Source organism: Panthera pardus, unplaced genomic scaffold (genome assembly GCF_024362965.1).
Source record: "Panthera pardus isolate Hobbes unplaced genomic scaffold, ASM2436296v1 HiC_scaffold_21, whole genome shotgun sequence".
Taxonomy (NCBI): Eukaryota; Metazoa; Chordata; class Mammalia; order Carnivora; family Felidae; genus Panthera; species Panthera pardus.
Genome location: NW_026526777.1, coordinates 1,298,091 through 1,314,458, shown reverse-complemented (window position 1 = coordinate 1,314,458; position 16,368 = coordinate 1,298,091). Strand labels below are relative to the sequence as shown.

General features: G+C 59.2%; 1 protein-coding gene across 2 annotated transcripts; it reads left to right on the top strand.

The window, feature by feature from the left end:
• The first annotated feature begins 112 nt into the window (after window positions 1–112).
• ENTREP3 (endosomal transmembrane epsin interactor 3) lies at window positions 113–5,752 on the top strand. Of its 2 annotated transcripts, none has more exons than XM_019431332.2 (12): window positions 113–868; window positions 1,066–1,122; window positions 1,360–1,470; window positions 1,576–1,695; window positions 1,833–1,940; window positions 2,444–2,619; window positions 2,747–2,846; window positions 3,176–3,245; window positions 3,423–3,974; window positions 4,471–4,539; window positions 4,657–4,910; window positions 5,003–5,752. In XM_019431332.2, exons 1-12 carry the CDS (start codon window positions 644–646, stop codon window positions 5,174–5,176), a joined length of 2,016 nt encoding a protein of 671 aa, XP_019286877.1. In that variant the 5' UTR covers window positions 113–643; the 3' UTR covers window positions 5,177–5,752. The 2 variants fall into 2 exon arrangements, with proteins under 2 accessions (XP_019286877.1, XP_019286878.1); XM_019431333.2 differs by having other exon boundaries at window positions 115–868; window positions 2,447–2,619.
• Window positions 5,753–16,368: the final 10,616 nt, after the last annotated feature.

The window sequence follows — 16,368 nt, the reverse complement described above, 5'->3', positions numbered from 1 at the left end:
CCGGGGTGCACCGCGCAGGCTCCGCCCCCGCCCCCACCGCCCCCTCTGCGCGGGGCCTGCGGGCGGACGCCGACGCCCTGGTGGCACCGCGCAGCCCCGCCCCCGCCCCGCCCCGCCCCGCCCCGCCGCGGGGCAGGACCTGCTGCCGCCCAGGACTGGGGAGCGCAGCGAGTCGCGCGGGGGGAGCGGGGCGGGCGGCCGGGCAGCCGGCGGCGCCCCGGCCTCTCCCCGCCAGGCGGTCTCAGGCCCCTGGGACCCCTCCCCGCTTCTTCCCACCCGCCCCGTCCTGCCCCGCGTTCCCGACCGCCGCCTCTCCTCACGCCTGGACCTGCCCTTCTCGGCGCCCCCGTTCTCCAGGGAGATGCGATGAGCCGGCGCCCCCGCGTCCTCATCGCCGTCCCGGGCACGGTGCCCGTCCGGTGCCCGTGGTGGGGAGGGAGTCCCCCTCGACCCCTTCGTGACGCCCCTCCCTTGGGCCCCCGCCCAGCTGGAGGCCCTGGGCCATGCCCCAGGGGACGCATCCGGGAGGTCGGCTCTAGAGCGAGGAGGGTGGAGAAGAGAGAGGACGGGGCCTTGGGCGCCTCTGAGATGCTCCCAAGCGCCGGTGGAGCCCGAGCGAGGCGCAGGCAACCGCGCGGCAGGCATGATGCCCTCGCCCAGTGACTCCAGCCGCTCGCTGACCAGTCGACCCAGCACCCGGGGCCTTACCCACCTCCGCCTCCACCGACCCTGGCTGCAGGCCCTGCTCACGCTGGGGCTGGCTCAGGTGCTCCTGGGCATCCTGGTGGTCACCTTCAGCATGGTGGCCTCCTCCGTCACCACCACCGAGAGCATCAAGAGGTCCTGCCCGTCTTGGGCTGGATTCTCGGTGAGTTGGGTGCACGGTGGTTGGGTGGGGTAGTTCCTGGGGCCCCACCCCTCCACACTAGCTGCCAGTCCAGGAGCTGGTCCCTCCTCCCTCCTCTGGGCTTCTGGTTTTCCTATAGAGGTGGGCACACCCTGTGGTGAGGGGTCACTCAGGTGCCTCCCCCTGCCAGGCTGAGCCTGTACCCACTCTGTCCCCAGCTGGCGTTCTCCGGGGTAGTTGGCGTTGTGTCTTGGAAGCGGCCATTCACTCTAGTGGTAGGTGTTTAGGGTCTGGTGCCCACCGGGAGGCAGGTGCCCAGCACCCGAGGGGAGGCCCACAGACGCCCGGGAGAAGCGAACTGGTTGTGCAGTTTGTGCCTGCCAGGCATGAATGTCTGTGAAGGAGGGGCCCACCCGTGGTAGAGGATACCCACCCGTGGTAGAGGGTGCCCACCCGTGGTAGAGGGCACCTCTGAGGGCCCCAGCCCTGAGTGTGCACCTGATTCCCCCCAGGTCTCCTTCTTCTCCTTGCTTTCGGTGCTCTGTGTCATGCTCAGCATGGCTGGCTCTGTTCTCTCCTGTAAGAACGCTCAGCTGGCCCGAGACTTCCAAGACTGCTCCATGGTGAGACTAAGAAGGGAGGGTCAGAAAGAACTGGTTGGGGGAGGTGTGCAGGACCCCTGGGTTTGTCCTGACTCAGGCTGCCTCACCCTCCCCACTCCCACTCAGGAAGGAAAGGTCTGTGTGTGCTGCCCCTCCATTCCCCTGCTTCGGCCCTGTCCAGAGTCGGGGCAGGAACTGAAAGTTGCCCCCAACTCCACCTGTGACGAAGCCCGAGGGGCCCTCAAGGTGAGCGTGCGCGCCCCACCTCAGCCATTCCTTTCTCCCCCACCATCCTGGTTTTCACCTTTGCCTCACGGGCCCAGAACTCGGGGGATTTACCCTTCCCCGGGCCCCTCTCCCATCCGTCTTCCTCTTTCCTCCAGAACCTGCTCTTCAGCGTCTGCGGGCTCACCGTCTGTGCCGCCATCATCTGTACCCTCTCAGCTATTGTCTGCTGCATCCAAATCTTCTCCCTGGACCTCGTGCACACGGTGAGGGGGAGCTGGGGTCAAAGCCAAGCAGGTACGATGGGGGCAGGGGTGAATGTGCTGGGACCGGGCTCGAGGGGATGGGGGCTACGGCACTGGCTTCTGCGCACCGGAGGCTGCAGGCCATTTATTAGGCACGTCTAGCATCTAGCGTAGCGGTGTCGAGGGCGTCCAAGGGAGGACGAGGAGGAGAAGGACAGGGAGTGGGGAAGTATGTGACCCAACAGTGAGACCACAAGTTGGGCGGAGTCCAGAAGGAAGGTCCTACGTGGGGATGAGGATAAAGGGTCAGTGTTGGAGCAGGAGCAGAGGACGGGTGGCAATCTGGACAGAGATGGGGCCATAAAGCCAGGACTTTCTAGACGTTAGAGGAAGAGCTGGTGCTGGCTGGGGGAGGGGCCGGAGCCCAGCTGCCTGAGGGGGCAGGGCCAGGACTCCGTGGGGGGTGCAGGAGCCTAGGGGCTGTGTTCCCAGAAATCGGCCTTGATGACCTGCTTGCTCCCCAGCAGCTGGCCCCAGAGCGCTCAGCCTCAGGCCCCTTGGGGTCTCTGGGCTGTACGTCCTCGCCGCCAGCCCCTCTGCTACACACCATGCTGGACTTGGAGGAATTTGTACCGCCGGTGCCCCCCCCACCTTACTACCCCCCGGAGTATACCTGCAGCTCGGAAACAGACGCCCAGAGGTGAGGCCTGGCAGAGTCCTGCGGGGGTGTGGGGGTGGGGGCCATGCAGCCACCTGCGTTGGCGGGGAGGGAGCTTTGTGGAGTAGGAGTGCTCTGCCAGGCTCCTTCCTCTGCCTCCCCCTCCCAGCATCACCTACAATGGCTCCATGGACAGCCCGGTGCCCTTGTACCCTACTGATTGTCCCCCTTCTTATGAGGCCGTCATGGGGCTACGAGGAGACAGCCAGGTGAGAGCGGGTCCCGGTGTGGCCTGGGGAGCTGGGACAGAGCCTGAAAAGCTCAGTGAGCCGTTGTCCCTGGACAAAGAAAACAGTAGTGCTCATGGTCTTTGTCACCCCAGCATGTCCAGGGTCATCTTTGATCTCTCCGTGGTAAGGTCGGGAGGGAGCAGGAAGTACCATTTCCATTTTAAAGGTGTGGAAACTGAGGCCCGCATAGCTGACCCGCACAAAGTGACAAAGCTGGACTGGAATCTGGTGTCCAGAGCTCTGTCCCGCACACGGGGTGGCCAGGTCCGCGTGTAGGGCTGGCCCCTCGACACTCGTGTTTTCCGCAGGCCACTCTGTTTGATCCACAGTTTCACGACGGCTCCTGCATCTGTGAGCGCGTGGCCTCCATCGTAGACGGTGAGCAAAAAGGGGGGAGGCGGGCGCGGGCCGGGCGGCCTGGGACGGCCGAGCGAGCTGGGGCCGGCTGGGCGGCTCCGTGGAGCCCTGGCCTCGAGCTGCCTCCTCGGAGGCGGAACCGTGGGCAGAGTGGCCCCTGATGGGCCGGTACCGCCCCGCGCCCCCTGCCGCCCACAGTGTCCATGGACAGCGGGTCTCTGGCGCTGTCCGCCATCGGTGACCTCCCCGGGGGCTCGAGCCCGTCGGAGGACTCGTGCCTGCTGGAGCTGCAGGGCTCCGTGCGCTCCGTCGACTACGTGCTCTTCCGCTCCATTCAGCGTAGCCGCGCCGGCTACTGCCTCAGCCTGGACTGCGGCCTGCGCGGCCCCTTCGAGGACAGCCCCCTGCCGCGGAGGCCCCCCAGGGCCGCCCGCTCCTACTCCTGCTCCGCCCCCGAGGCCCCGCCCCCTCTGGGGGCCCCCACGGCCGCCCGCAGCTGCCACCGGCTGGAAGGCTGGCCTCCCTGGGTGGGACCCTGCTTCCCCGAGCTGAGGCGGCGGGTCCCACGGGGCGGCGGCCGGCCGGGGGCGGCAGCGGCCCCCCCTCCCCGCGCCCCCACTCGCCGCTTCAGCGACAGCTCAGGTTCCCTCACCCCCCCGGGGCACCGGCCTCCGAATCCGGCTCCCCCGCCACCGCTGCTGCTGCCACGGTCCCACAGTGACCCGGGCATCACCACCTCCAGCGACACCGGTGAGCATCCCCCCCGCCCCCGCCCCCCACCCAGGGTTCAGGAGCAGGCGGGTGGTCAGGGGAGTCTGGGGCCAGTGATCCCGCCAGGATCTGGGACACCGTTGAGGTGCCAGAGGCGGAAAAAAGGGTGAGTTCGCTCCTGCCCGGGGCACTTCTGGAGTGTTCGCTTCCTGAAAACGCACCATCATAACTGAGCGGCTAAAAGAGAGGATTTATGAAACCCCATTCCATGACTGGGCCCGAGTTAGTTACCCCCCCAGGCCTCAGCTCCCTACCCCCTCCCCTAGAGGTGTTGGGCAGCACAGCAGGTGCTCATCACTGCCCTCGGGGCTCCGGGAACTGAGGGGGGTGCCGCCACCAGCGAGACCACCTTAGTTCCTGTCCGGTGGGCAGGCTGCTGAGGACGGGGCTTGGGGGCTGGAGCTCTCCCCCGGAGGGTGGTGCGATCAGTGGGTGTGTCCACTGGGCACTTGCACCGTCTCCATCTCCTCCCCAGCTGACTTCAGGGACCTTTATACCAAAGTGCTCGAGGAAGAAGCTGCTTCCGTTTCCTCTGCAGATACAGGTGAGGCTGTGGTTGGTGCCCAGGGGCCAGGCGGTAGGGGAGTGCTGCCTGGCCCTATCTGCACCTCCCTTCCCATCTTCTCTCTCTCCTTCCCTCTCTCTCTCTCTCTCTCTCCAGGGCTCTGCTCTGAAGCCTGCCTCTTCCGTCTAGCCCGCTGCCCTTCTCCCAAGTTGCTACGTGCCCGCTCAGCCGAGAAACGGCGCCCTGTGCCCACCTTTCGAAAGGTCCCCCTGCCCTCGGGCCCTGCACCTGCCCACTCCCTGGGAGACCTGAAGAGCAGCTGGCCAGGCCGGGGCTTGGTCACTCGTTTCTTCCAGATGTCCAAGAAGGCCCCAGACCCCAGTGGCAATGGGGCCCATGGGCTTAAGCAGGTAGGAGTTAGGGGAGTCTGGGAAGATAACCCAGGAAAGCCTGGGGCTTCAGGCTGAACCACACTGATGGCCTCTCCTGCGTCCCCCTCTAGGTGCCCCACAGCCCGTGGGGCCGGCCAGGCCGAGAGAGCCTCCACCTTCGAAGCTGTGGCGACCTGAGCTCCGGCTCTTCCCTGCGGCGCCTTCTGTCTGCTCGCAGGCTGGAGCGTGCCACCCGCCCCCACAGCCTCAGCCTCAACGGGGGCAGCCGGGAGACAGGGCTCTGACCTGGGCTTCTTGCCACTGTGAACAGATCCGGGTGAATGCTGGGGCCACAGGCACCAGCTGGTTGGGACCAACCCCCAGCGCCCCACGCACTGGCTGACACAAAAAGAAACCCGCTGAACACCCCCAGAAGTATCCCTTTGCCTCCTACCTCCGGGGGCTCCTGCTGCTTGGCTCTGCCCCTCTGGACCAGGGGAGCTGCTGTCCTGTGCTGCATGGGCATTCAGGCTGTGGGGGAGAGGCCCCCGCTTACAGCATTGGAAGAAGAAGATAAAGTCTTATCCCCCAGCATGAAAGAGCTCTCTCTGATTTGACAGGGACACTATGGCCAGGGCAAAGGCATGGCCCAGTGCTTAAGCACAGGGGGCTGTGTGCCTGGGTAATGGGGTGGTAAGGCATGAAGAGTCCAAAAAATCTGGGTGACTCTCAGCTCTGCCACCTCTAGCTACATGACCTTGGGCGAGTTATTTAACCTCAATTGCCTGATCCATAAAACATTGTGAAGATGAATGTTTGTAAAGCTCTGAATACACTGAATAAGCCTTCAATAAATTTCAATTTTCCCCTTCTCTTCTGGATCATCTTGGTCACCGTTGAAATTTGTTCTGGCATCCTTCATAGTTAAGAAAATTGCCTCAAGACATTTATTTCCAGCTATCTGTGTTTCTCCTCCTTTTCATAGCAAAATGTTTTCTCTCTTCCTGCCCTCCACTTCTTGAACACTCCAGTCAGGTCCCATCCCCACCCCTCCCCAGGCACTGCTCTCGAAAAAGTGTTCGGTAGCCAAAAAGGTATCAGACCCAGTGGCCATTCCCCTGCCTGCATGTCTCTTGACCCCTGAGAAACGTTTAACCCGGATAATCAGCATCTTTCCCCTTGAATTTTGCCCTCTGAAGACCTCACGCTCTCCCATTTTTTTCCCCTCTACCCTTTCGGTTTCCTTTACCAGTTCCGACGCCTCTGCTGAGCGGTTTAATGCTGGAGGACCCCAGGACTCTCCCCTTGACCCTCTTCAGTCTTCTGTCTGCAAGAGGCACTCCCAAAACCTGTGGCTTTAAATACTCTACGTGTCCACGGACAACTCTCCTTGGCTCCTCCACGAGCTCTAACCTCCAACTTGACATCTCTGCTTGGATGTGTAGGGGACCTTTCAGACTCAACGTGGCCACAGGTGAACCCTTACATCCCATCCCCGGCACCTGTTCCTCCACTGTTCCCATCTCGATCAACAGCACCACCGCTCAGCCGGCTGCACATTCCAGAAGCTTAGGAATCATTCTGATTTCCTCTTTTCCCTCATCCAACACACCCAATCCTATCTTGAATTCACGCGTGTTTCACCACCTATCTAGTTCAAGCCACCCCCCTCCCTCCCAGCCTCTGGTCTCTTTCCACTCTTGCTAAAATCCATTCTCCGCTCGGCAAAGTGATAAGAAATCATGTCACATCGAGTCCTGCCGAAGTCTGATGGCTTCACGCTGTATTTACAATGGTCTCCAAACTCGCCAGCACACGATGGGGGCAGGCACAGCCTGTCTCGCTGCTCCGGAAAACTGCCTCACACGAGCGCTCCGCCCCTCCTTCCCCTGCACACCTGTGCCCTGTGGCCGTGCCCCCCCTCACCTTACTGGGCATCCCTGCTGCGTCAGTGCCACGTTGTTCTGCGCACTTGCCACTACCCAGCATCCGCTTGCTTTTGTTTTTGCTCACTGCGCTGGGTCTAATTGTCAAGTTACTGGAGCGGTGCTCGGGCGGCCACAGGGCGCGTACGAGGGCGGGGAGCAGGGCGGCGCGCTGCGCGCACGCGGCGTCAGGCGGCCAAGCTTCTGGAACAACTCCCCAGCACGACGAGCGGCCTCAGGGAGTGCTGGGGCGTGGCCGGACGGCCACGCGGTGGGAGGAACTGGGCACTGGGGTTCCCGCGGGACAGTTCCCGGGCGCTGACCGTTCCCTACCCCGAGGCTCCCAAAGGAGCCAGCTAAGGAACGCAGCCCAGCCCCGGCACGCTGGACTCGGCGGGGGACTCCGCCCCCCGTCGCCCGTTACAGTGCGCTGTCGCCGGGCGCCCGGAAGCATGCGCGCTTCTCGCCTTCCGCGCCCTCTTTCGCGTACACTCCCGAATACGCTTGCGCCCCATCGGGACTATGGCTGGCCAGCGAGAGCAGTCCGTCCCCGAGACGGCCAATAGGCGCGCGGAACGGGCCCGCGGCCGGCCTCCCGGCTATTCGAGGTCCCGCCCACGTACCGCCCCCCACATCCCGCGGCTGCGCGCAGAGGGGCTGCCGACGCCCTGTGCCCAGGCTCTTTGGGCCGCGCTTCCCGCGGTGCGAGCAGCGGAGGGGTTTCCCTTCGCCTCCGGTTGAGGTTTTCTTGAGAGGTGGAGTGGGAAGGAAGTCTGTAAAAGTTACCCATTCCTTAGTCATTCGACAAATGTACACTGCGCACGGGACCAGTGCCAGGCACTGTGCGGACACCGGTAATAAGGCACCCGGATAGGGCGCGGGGATAGGGTACAGGGATAGGGCGCCAGGGTAGACAGCGGGGATAGCGCGTAGGGACAGGGCGCCAGGGAGGCCGGGGATAGGGAGCAGGGATAGGGCGTGGGGATAGGTCTTTCGCGATAGGGCACCAGGGATAGGGTGCGGGGATAGGGTGCAGATCGGGCACCGGGGATAGGGAGTGGGCATAGGGCCTCAGGACAGGGAGCTGCGATAAGGTACCAGGGCATCGGGCCCAGGGGATAGGGCGGGGCACCAGACACACCCTATTGTGCCTACCCTATTGTGCTTACCCTGGGACACAGCAATTACAGTGGGACACATTGGTACAGTTAAGTCCAACGGTGGTGAGCTACACAAAAGACGTAAAGGCTGTGATCTCGTGTTACAGGAGGGGTGTGGGAGCTTGCGTGGAGAGAGAATTTCTAAGAAAATGGCATATGAGCAGAGTTCTGAAAGAGATGAACAGGCATAAAGGAGGCCAACCGGAGGAGAAGAGTGTTGCATGCTGAAGGAAGAGCCTGCAGGAGGGACTTAGAACAAAGGGGAGGAGGCTGGTCTCTCTGCCTTGGCACCTGCCCCTTATAGTCTGATTTCTACACAGCAGCCAACGTGATCTTTTAAAAATATAAATCTAATCTTGTCACTTCCCTGCACCAAACTCTCCAGTGAATTTCCATCTTAGAACAAAAGTTGGACTCATTATTGTGGTCACTGAGGCCCTACAAAATCTGGAGCCAACCAGACTCACTGGGTCTCACTCTCCCCCTCACTGGTTCTGACCAGCCCACTCTAGCTTTTATTTTGCTTCGTAATTCTTATGGTCACCCGAAACCTTCTGGTTTTCTCCCTTCCACCCTCACTTGAATATGAGCTCCGTAGGGCCAGGGACTTCATCCTCCTCCTCACTGCCATATCCCCAGGCTCGAGAACAGTGTCTGGCACCTAGCAGATACTCGGTTATTTGTTGGGTGTGTGAATTGGGGAGCCCATGGCAAGGACGCCTAACCCGGGCAGAGGTGTCAGGAGGATGGTTCTGATGGCAGTGACGTTAATGCTCAGGCCTCAGGGATGAAAAAGAGTAGTTACTCTTTTTTTTTTTTTTTCAAGAGAGGAGAAAAAGAAAGAATGCATGGCCAGAGGGAGAACAGGGGCCAGATGAAGTATGGCCGGTTAGAGGAAGTGTGGTTGGGGCATAAGGTGCGAGTGGAGAGGTGAGAAAGGAGGGGGAGCAAGGGCCAGGCCCCATAACCCCTCTTAAGGGCGGAGTGGAGCCATGGAAGGATCTAAGGAAGGAGAGAGAGTGGAAGCTTCAGAATTTGTGTTTTGGTTAGAACATCCAGTTCTCAGAGAATGGATTATAAGAGAAAAGTGGAGGTTAGGAGACCACGAGAGAGACGCTTCAGTAGTTTAGAGGAGAAATAATGGGGGTAAGGGCACAGAGAGAGAACAGAGTCAAAGATGAGCCCCAGGTTCTGGGAGGAAGGGGTTCCATTCCTGGGGAAAGAAAGCACAGGAGGAAGAGCAGAGTTGGCCGCAGGGCACAGTGACCTCGTGATGGTCCTGCTGATGGCGTCTGTGAGACACCCAGAGGGGAGGTCTGGAGGGCAGAGTCCCGTCACAGAGTCAATCCCAGGAGAAAGACTGGGATCGGAGGTGGAGATTTCGGAACCAAAAGCAACTAGAAAGGAATCAAAGCCACGGGGTTGTCTCTTTGGAGACAGCATGACATATGAGGAGAGTAAGGCCTAGACCAGACCCCCGAAAGGGACACCTGGACAGAAAGAGGGGGTGCTGCCTACAAAAGAGAAGGAGCAGCCAAAGGAGCGGGGGGACATCCGAACGTGGAGTAGAGGCTGGAGTTGTGAAAACAGGAGCAGGCTTCCGGAAGGGGGGAAGTCCTGTGTCGACCGAGGTGAAGAGTCAAGTCAAAGAAGGGCCGAACGCTACCCATGGGACTTAGCAACAGACAGACCATTAGTGACCTTGGCAGGAGCAGGTCTGGAGCAGAGAGAGGGTCCAGGGCAGGCCCGCGGAACGCAGGAAGTGTGAGAGGCGTGTAGCAACTCGTTCAGGAAGCCTGGCCACAAATAACCCCATCGCGTGCATTGCCCCGTGAAAGCCTCGTCACAGCCGCCAAGGCAACAGGAGATGAGCAAATTCGGCCTCTCAGAAGTCAGGTCGCTCCCCAGTGTCTCAGATCTGGTGAGTGACTGAGTGAGGCTTCCGGTCCTGAGCAGGCTCCCCGGGGGCCCGGCTCAAATGCCCTTCCATCTTGGCGCTCTTTAAGGGACAGGGGCACCCGGGGGCAGCGGAGGGAGACTTAAGGGTTTCGGACACAAGACGCCTCGGACTGTCCCTGGAGGGAAGACAGGCTGAGCAGCAATAAAGTACTGATTCCGCCCTGAGGTTTCCATGGAACTTTCCAGTCCACAGACATTCTTACCTTCCGTGAGCCTCATCACAACCTTGCACGAGAGGCTCGGAACAGTAGGGAATGTGCGGGCGGGTTCGCTGGTGTTCGCTGTTTGAATCCCTCCTCCCTGCAGCCTTGACCGCATCTCCCTGTTGGGCCTTCCTCGAAGTCTGACCCCCGCGTTCAGTTAGTCCCCCTCGGCCTGCGCGGTGGGGTCAGCGCTGCGGTGCTGGCTCAGCCAGACTATTTTTGTCCTTCTGCTTGTCGCTTATATTTAGCTCCCAGTCACCTTCTCTGGTGCTCAGCTAAGTCTTTTAAAAGTGCTGTGCAAAGGGGACAGAGGGATGCGTCCGCGGCCACCTCGTGCGCCCCTCGTGGCCGCTGCCAGCAGGCCGGCGTGCGGGCGGGGACTCCCCCGGGGCCGCGGTCCTCAGTCGCCCCCTAGGGGGCGTTCGCAAAATCTGTGTCTTTTGCGCGGTCCCGGTCGGGAGGCCGTCAGAGGTGTCGGCGGTGCGAGGGCAGGAAGGGCAGACGAGCCAGATGGCACAGGGCCGCCCCGCGGCGGGAACAACTGCCGGTCATTCCGCGGGACGTTGGAATGTTCTGCTCCACAACACGTGCAGAGCAAAAATCAGATTTCAGCCTTGCAGGGGCGCGTGGGGGGGGGGGGGTGCGGTTCTCCGTCGGTTAAGCGTCCCACTTCCGCTCAGGCCACGATCTCACGGTTCATGGGTTCGAACTCCCCTGTGCTCTGTGCCGATTCCGTGTCTGCTTCAGATTCTGGGTCTCCCTGTCTCTCTGCCCCTCCCCCGCTTGCACTCTGTCTGTCTCTCTCTCTCTCAAAATTAAAGACAAAATTAAAAAAAAACTTTAAGCCTTTCCATTTAAGCAAGCCTTTATTATATAATAATGCAGAGAAGTTTTACGCGAAGTTTTGTTGTTGTTGTTGTTTGGGGGTGTTTTGGATAGAGCCCAACAATTTAGGAGAAGATCGTGGCGGAGAGGGAAGCGTGGAGACAGTACATCGTCCTGACGCGGCTGCAGCTGCCTTCTCGGTGACCGGGAGCGCGTGCAGCTCGGTGACCGGGAGACGTGGTCGAACAGCCTTCTGCTGTGCCCTGTGCTCCTGCAGGTGCTTGCAAGGCCACCAGCCAGCTGCACATGCGACGCACTGTTTACTGGTTCAGTCCAGGTGTGACCTGCGGGGGGCCTGGGCCACTCGGTCGGTTAAGCGTCAGACCATCTGTGCTCAGGTCATGGTCTCTTGGTTTGTGAGACCGAGCCCTGCGCTGAGCTCTGGACTCTGCACTGACACTGTGGAACCTGCATGGGGCGCTCTCTCTCTCTCTCTCTCTCTCTCTGCCCCTCCCCTGCTCATTCTCTCTCTCTCTCTCTCTCTCTCTCTCTCTCTCTCTCTCTCTCTCTCAAATTAAATAAACATTTAAAAAAGTCTCTCCAGGGGCACCTGGTTGGCTCAATCGGTTAAGCGTTCAACTTCAGCTCAGGTCATGATCTCACAGTTCATGAGTTTGAGCCCCGCATCGGGCTCTGTGCTAACAGCTTAGAGCCTGGAGCCTGCCTTGAATTCTGTGTCTCCCTCTCTCTCTCTGTTCCTCCCCCACTCATGCTCTGTCTCTCTCTCTCTCCTTCAAAAATAAATTAAAACATAAAGGTTTTTTTTTAAAAAGTCTCTCCAGAGGAACCTGGGTGGCTCAGTCGGTTGGGCATCTGACTTTGGCTCAGGTCATGATCTCGCAGTTCATGGGTTCAAGCCCTGTAATCAGGCTCTGTGCTGACAGCTCAGAGCCTGAAGCCTGTTTCCGATTCTGTGTCTCCCTCTCTCTCTGCCCCTCCCCTGCTCATGCTCTCTCTCTCTCCTTCCAAAATAAATAAACATTAAAAAATATAAAAAAGTGGATCCGTCACTGGAATCTACTCCTGAAATCATCATTGTACTATATGCTAACTTGGATGTAAATTAAAAAAAAAATCAAGTGTTTGTGTTTCAAAAGACGCCATCAGGAAGGTGACAAGATGGGGCGCCTGGGTGGCTCAGTTGGTTGAGCGTCCGACTTTGGCTCAGGTCATGATCTTATGGTTCGTGAGTTCAAGCCCCACATCGGGCTCTGTGCTGATGGCTCAGAGCCTGGAGCCTGTTTGGGATGCTGTGTCTCCCTCTCTCTGCCCCTCCCCTGCTCCCGCTCTCTCTCTGTCTCTCAAAAATAAATAAATGTTAAAACATTTTTTACAAAAAGGTGACAAGATGACCCACAGAATGGGAGAAAATATTTGCAAGTCATATATCTGACAAGGGCCAAGGATCCAAGATATATAAAGAGCTCCTACAGCTCAATCATAAACAGACAACCCAATTTAAACATGCGCGAAGGATTTGAACAGACATTTTCCCGAGGATAACGTACAAAGGGCAACAGGCACATGAAAAGATGCTCGACAGTATTGGTTATTAAGGGAATGCAAACCAAAACCATTGTGGGCCACCACTGCGCCTGTGCTAGGATGGCTACTGGCTACAATCAAAAAGACAGTGACAACCGTTGTCAGGGATGTGGAGGCACTGGAACACTCATGTGTCATCGAGGGGAATGTAAATGGTGCAGCCGCTTTGGAAAACTCCTCAAGAGAAACCCAAGTATCAGGGGCGCCTGGGGGGCTCAGTTAAGTATCCGGCTCTCGGTTTCGGCTCGGGTGGTGATCTCATGGTTCGTGAGTTCAAGCCCCACATCAGGCTCCGCGCTGGAAGAGTGGTGCCTGCTTGGAATTCTCTCCCCTCTCTCTCTGCCACTCCCCCACGCGTCTGTCTCTCTCTCAAAATAAATCAACTTAAAAACGTTTAAAAGGAGAGAGAGAGAAACGAAAGTATGTCCATACAACGCAATACTATTCGGCGACAAAAAGGAACAAACAGTGAAACAGGCCATGACATGAATGATCCTCAAAACATGATGCTAAGCGAAAGAAGTCAGACAGAAAAGACCACATATCACATGATTCCATGTATATGAAATTCTAGAATAGGCTATCTTTAGAGACAGAAAATAGATCAGTGGTTGCCTGGGACTGGGGTGAGAATGGAGATTAACTGTTGCACGACTCAGTAAATTTACTAAAAACCATTAAACTATATACTTGAGAGGCTTTAAAAATTTTCTTTAATGTTTATTTTTGAGAGAGAAAGAGCAAGAGAGACAGAGTGTGGGTGGGGGAGGGGCAGAGAGAGAGGCAGACACAGAATCCGAAGCAGGTTCGAGGCTCCGAGCTGTCAGCACAGAGCCCGACGTGGGGCTCGAACTTACGAACTGCAGGATCATGTCTTGAGCCGAAGTCGGACGCCCAACCGACTGAGCCGCCCAGGTGCCCTGCACAAACACTTTTTGTTTTGACGAGTCCGATTTCTCTTTTTTTCTTCTGTCGTTTGTGTTTTGGAACCATATATAAGAAACCATTGCCTAACGAGATTCTAGACTTTGGCTATAATAAGATGAGATTGTGGGGGAGCTTGGGGGGAGGTAAAATATTTACGTGTGGGAGGGACATGACTAGTGGGGACCAGAGGGTGGACTCTGCTAGGGAGCCTCCTAGATGGCCCCACCTGGTGTTCATACCTTTGTCAGTCCTTCAGCACCGCCCCCCGTATCACACAGGGGAGGCCTGTGTGACCAATAGGGTGTTGCAGAAATGACGATGTGTGGCTCCCGGGGCTCCCGCCTGGCCGTCTCCCTGAGACCTCTCACGCTGCCATGTTGTGGGGACGCGCAAACAGCCCCGTGGATAAGTCCACACGGTGAGGACCCGAGGCCTCCTGCCAACAGCCAGCCTTCGGTCCGCCCGGTTCGTGTTAGTTAGCGGCTCACCGTCAGGTCGTCTCCGAGCCTGCAGAGGGCCACAGCCCCGGCCAACATCTAGGCTACAGTCTCATGAGAAACCTCAAATCTGAAGCAGCCAGCTAAGGTACTCCTGAATTCCTGACCCACAGAAGCTCTGTGAAATAAATGTTTCTTGTTGCATGAAGAAGAAGAAGGAGGAGGAGGAGGAGGAGGGTGAGGAGGGGGAGGAGGGAGAGGAGGAGGAGGGGGAGGAGGAGGAGGAGGGGGAGGAGGAGGAGGGGGAGGAGGAAGAGAAGAAGAAGAAGAAGGAGGAGGAGGAGGAGGAGAAGAAGGAGGAGGAGGAGGGGGAGGAGGGAGAGGAGGAGGAGGGGGAGGAGGGGGAGGAGGAAGAGAAGGAGAAGAAGAAGAAGGAGGAGGAGGAGGAGGAGGAGGAGAAAAAGAGGGGGGCCTGGTGGCTCAGTCCACTGAGCATCCAACTCTTGGTTTCAGCTCAGGTCATGATCTCACCGTTCATGAGTTCGAGCCCTGAGCTGGGCTCTGCGCGGACAGTGGGGAGCCTGCTTAGGATCCTCTCTCCCTCTCTCTGCCCCTCCCCCCACCTCTCTCTCTCAAAATAAAGAAATAAACTTAAAAAAAAACATATAAAAGCCTCAAGGGCAAATCACATTGTGAGAGAAATCTGAAAGATGAGATGATGTCTGTGCTGGAAACTCTTTACAAACGGAAGGGTCAGAGGGGGACACGAGACGCTCACCAACCGTGTGCCTGCCGAGGGGACCAGGGCAGGGACAAGGGCGCTGCAGCCTGCGAGCCGGCCAGGGCCAGGGGTATGTGCTTCACACACCGTCGGGCTGAGCAAAGGGCAGCGGTGAGGTGCGGGGTGTCCCCGCCCTCCTCCGGAGAGCGAGGCCTGACCGCACCTCCTGGAAAAACAGGAGACCGGCGCGGGGCCGGTGATTCGGCTCCCACTGACCGTCTGGCAGCCGCCCGCCCGGGGCCCGGCCAGCTGCACCGTGGGAGGAAGGCGCGTCTTCACGGTCGGCGAGCTCCCTCCACACACACGCCTAACCTGCTGCTGTGGTTGGTGCACACACGTGTGTGGCCACACGTCGTCACCCGGGGGTCCGGTCACCGCCGCCTGGCGCGGGATGGCACACAGGCCGCGCGCACGGGGCGCGAGGACTCCCAGACGCTGTCCCGGCCCCTCCCGGGGCTGCTTCCACAGAGACCCCAGAAAGCCCCCCTCAGCGACCCTGCCGACACCCTGCTCTGGGCCCAGTCCAACGCGATTCCCGCCCTGGAAGTGGAGAGGCTGGGTCTCCTGCGGCCTGGGAAGCAGGACGCGGAAGGGCTACGACCCGGTTCTCTGCGTGGAAAGACCCACAGCTCTTTGGGGGGGCGGGTCTGCCCCCTAACCAGACTCCCGCCGGGTCGGGTCAGGAAGCCCTCTGCTGCAGCTAATTTGCGCCCCTCCTTAGCCACTTACTGTCAGCGGAGATCGGGACGCCCCCCCCCCCCCCCCCCCCAACGAAGTCCGCGGTCGGGCTTGGCACATTTGGGGACATCTAAGGGACCGGCACCTCGGCAGCGCAGCGCGTGTGGCTTAGCGTGATGCAGGAGTTCCTTGAAGGTCACCCAGCTGGAAAGTGCGGGAGCCAGGATTCAAACCCAGCTTGTCTCACTGAGACTAGGCTTCAGGGCCGTAGGAACCTAGAGGCAATGATCAATTTTGCCCGGAGTGTGTCTGGAAAGTCTTCACTGAAATCATTTCTTTAATTTTTTTTTTTTTTAATTTATTCTGACAGAGAGTGAGAGAGCAAGCTGGGAAAGGAGCAGAGAGAGAGAGAGAGAGAGAATCCCAGGCAGGCTCCCACTGTCAGCGCAGAGCCCAACGCGGGGCTCGAACTCTCGACCCACGAGATCATGACCTGAGTCCAAGTCGGGTGCTTCTCCAACCGAGCTCCCCGGCGTCCCGTCACTGGAATGATTCAACAGACCACAGGCACACAGGAAACCAGCGGCTCTCCAGCCCCTCCTGGGCTCCAGGCGCCGCACTCGGCTTACTGGTCCCAGTCAGGGCTCCGTCTCACAGGTGAGGAGATCAGCCTCCAGAGCCACGGTTCGGAGCCGTGCGTGTCGCTCCCGCTAAATCAGAGGTGCCCAGGAGGCACCACTGCGGCCCAACCCCTTCTCACATCCACTGAGGACACAGCTGCGTATACTGACCGGTTTTGGAACCGCTTTGCACAACCAAGGAAAACCAGTTGTGACAGTCCTCGTCTGATGAGGGGCTTGGTGTTGGTGACTCCCGCCCTCGGCCAGGACCTGTCCTCCCTGCATTTCCACCCCTTCTCCTCCGAGAAACCTTCCTGGGTCACTCCCACCATGCACGGCCACCCCACGAACGCTTGTTACCTTCTCTTCGTCTGTAA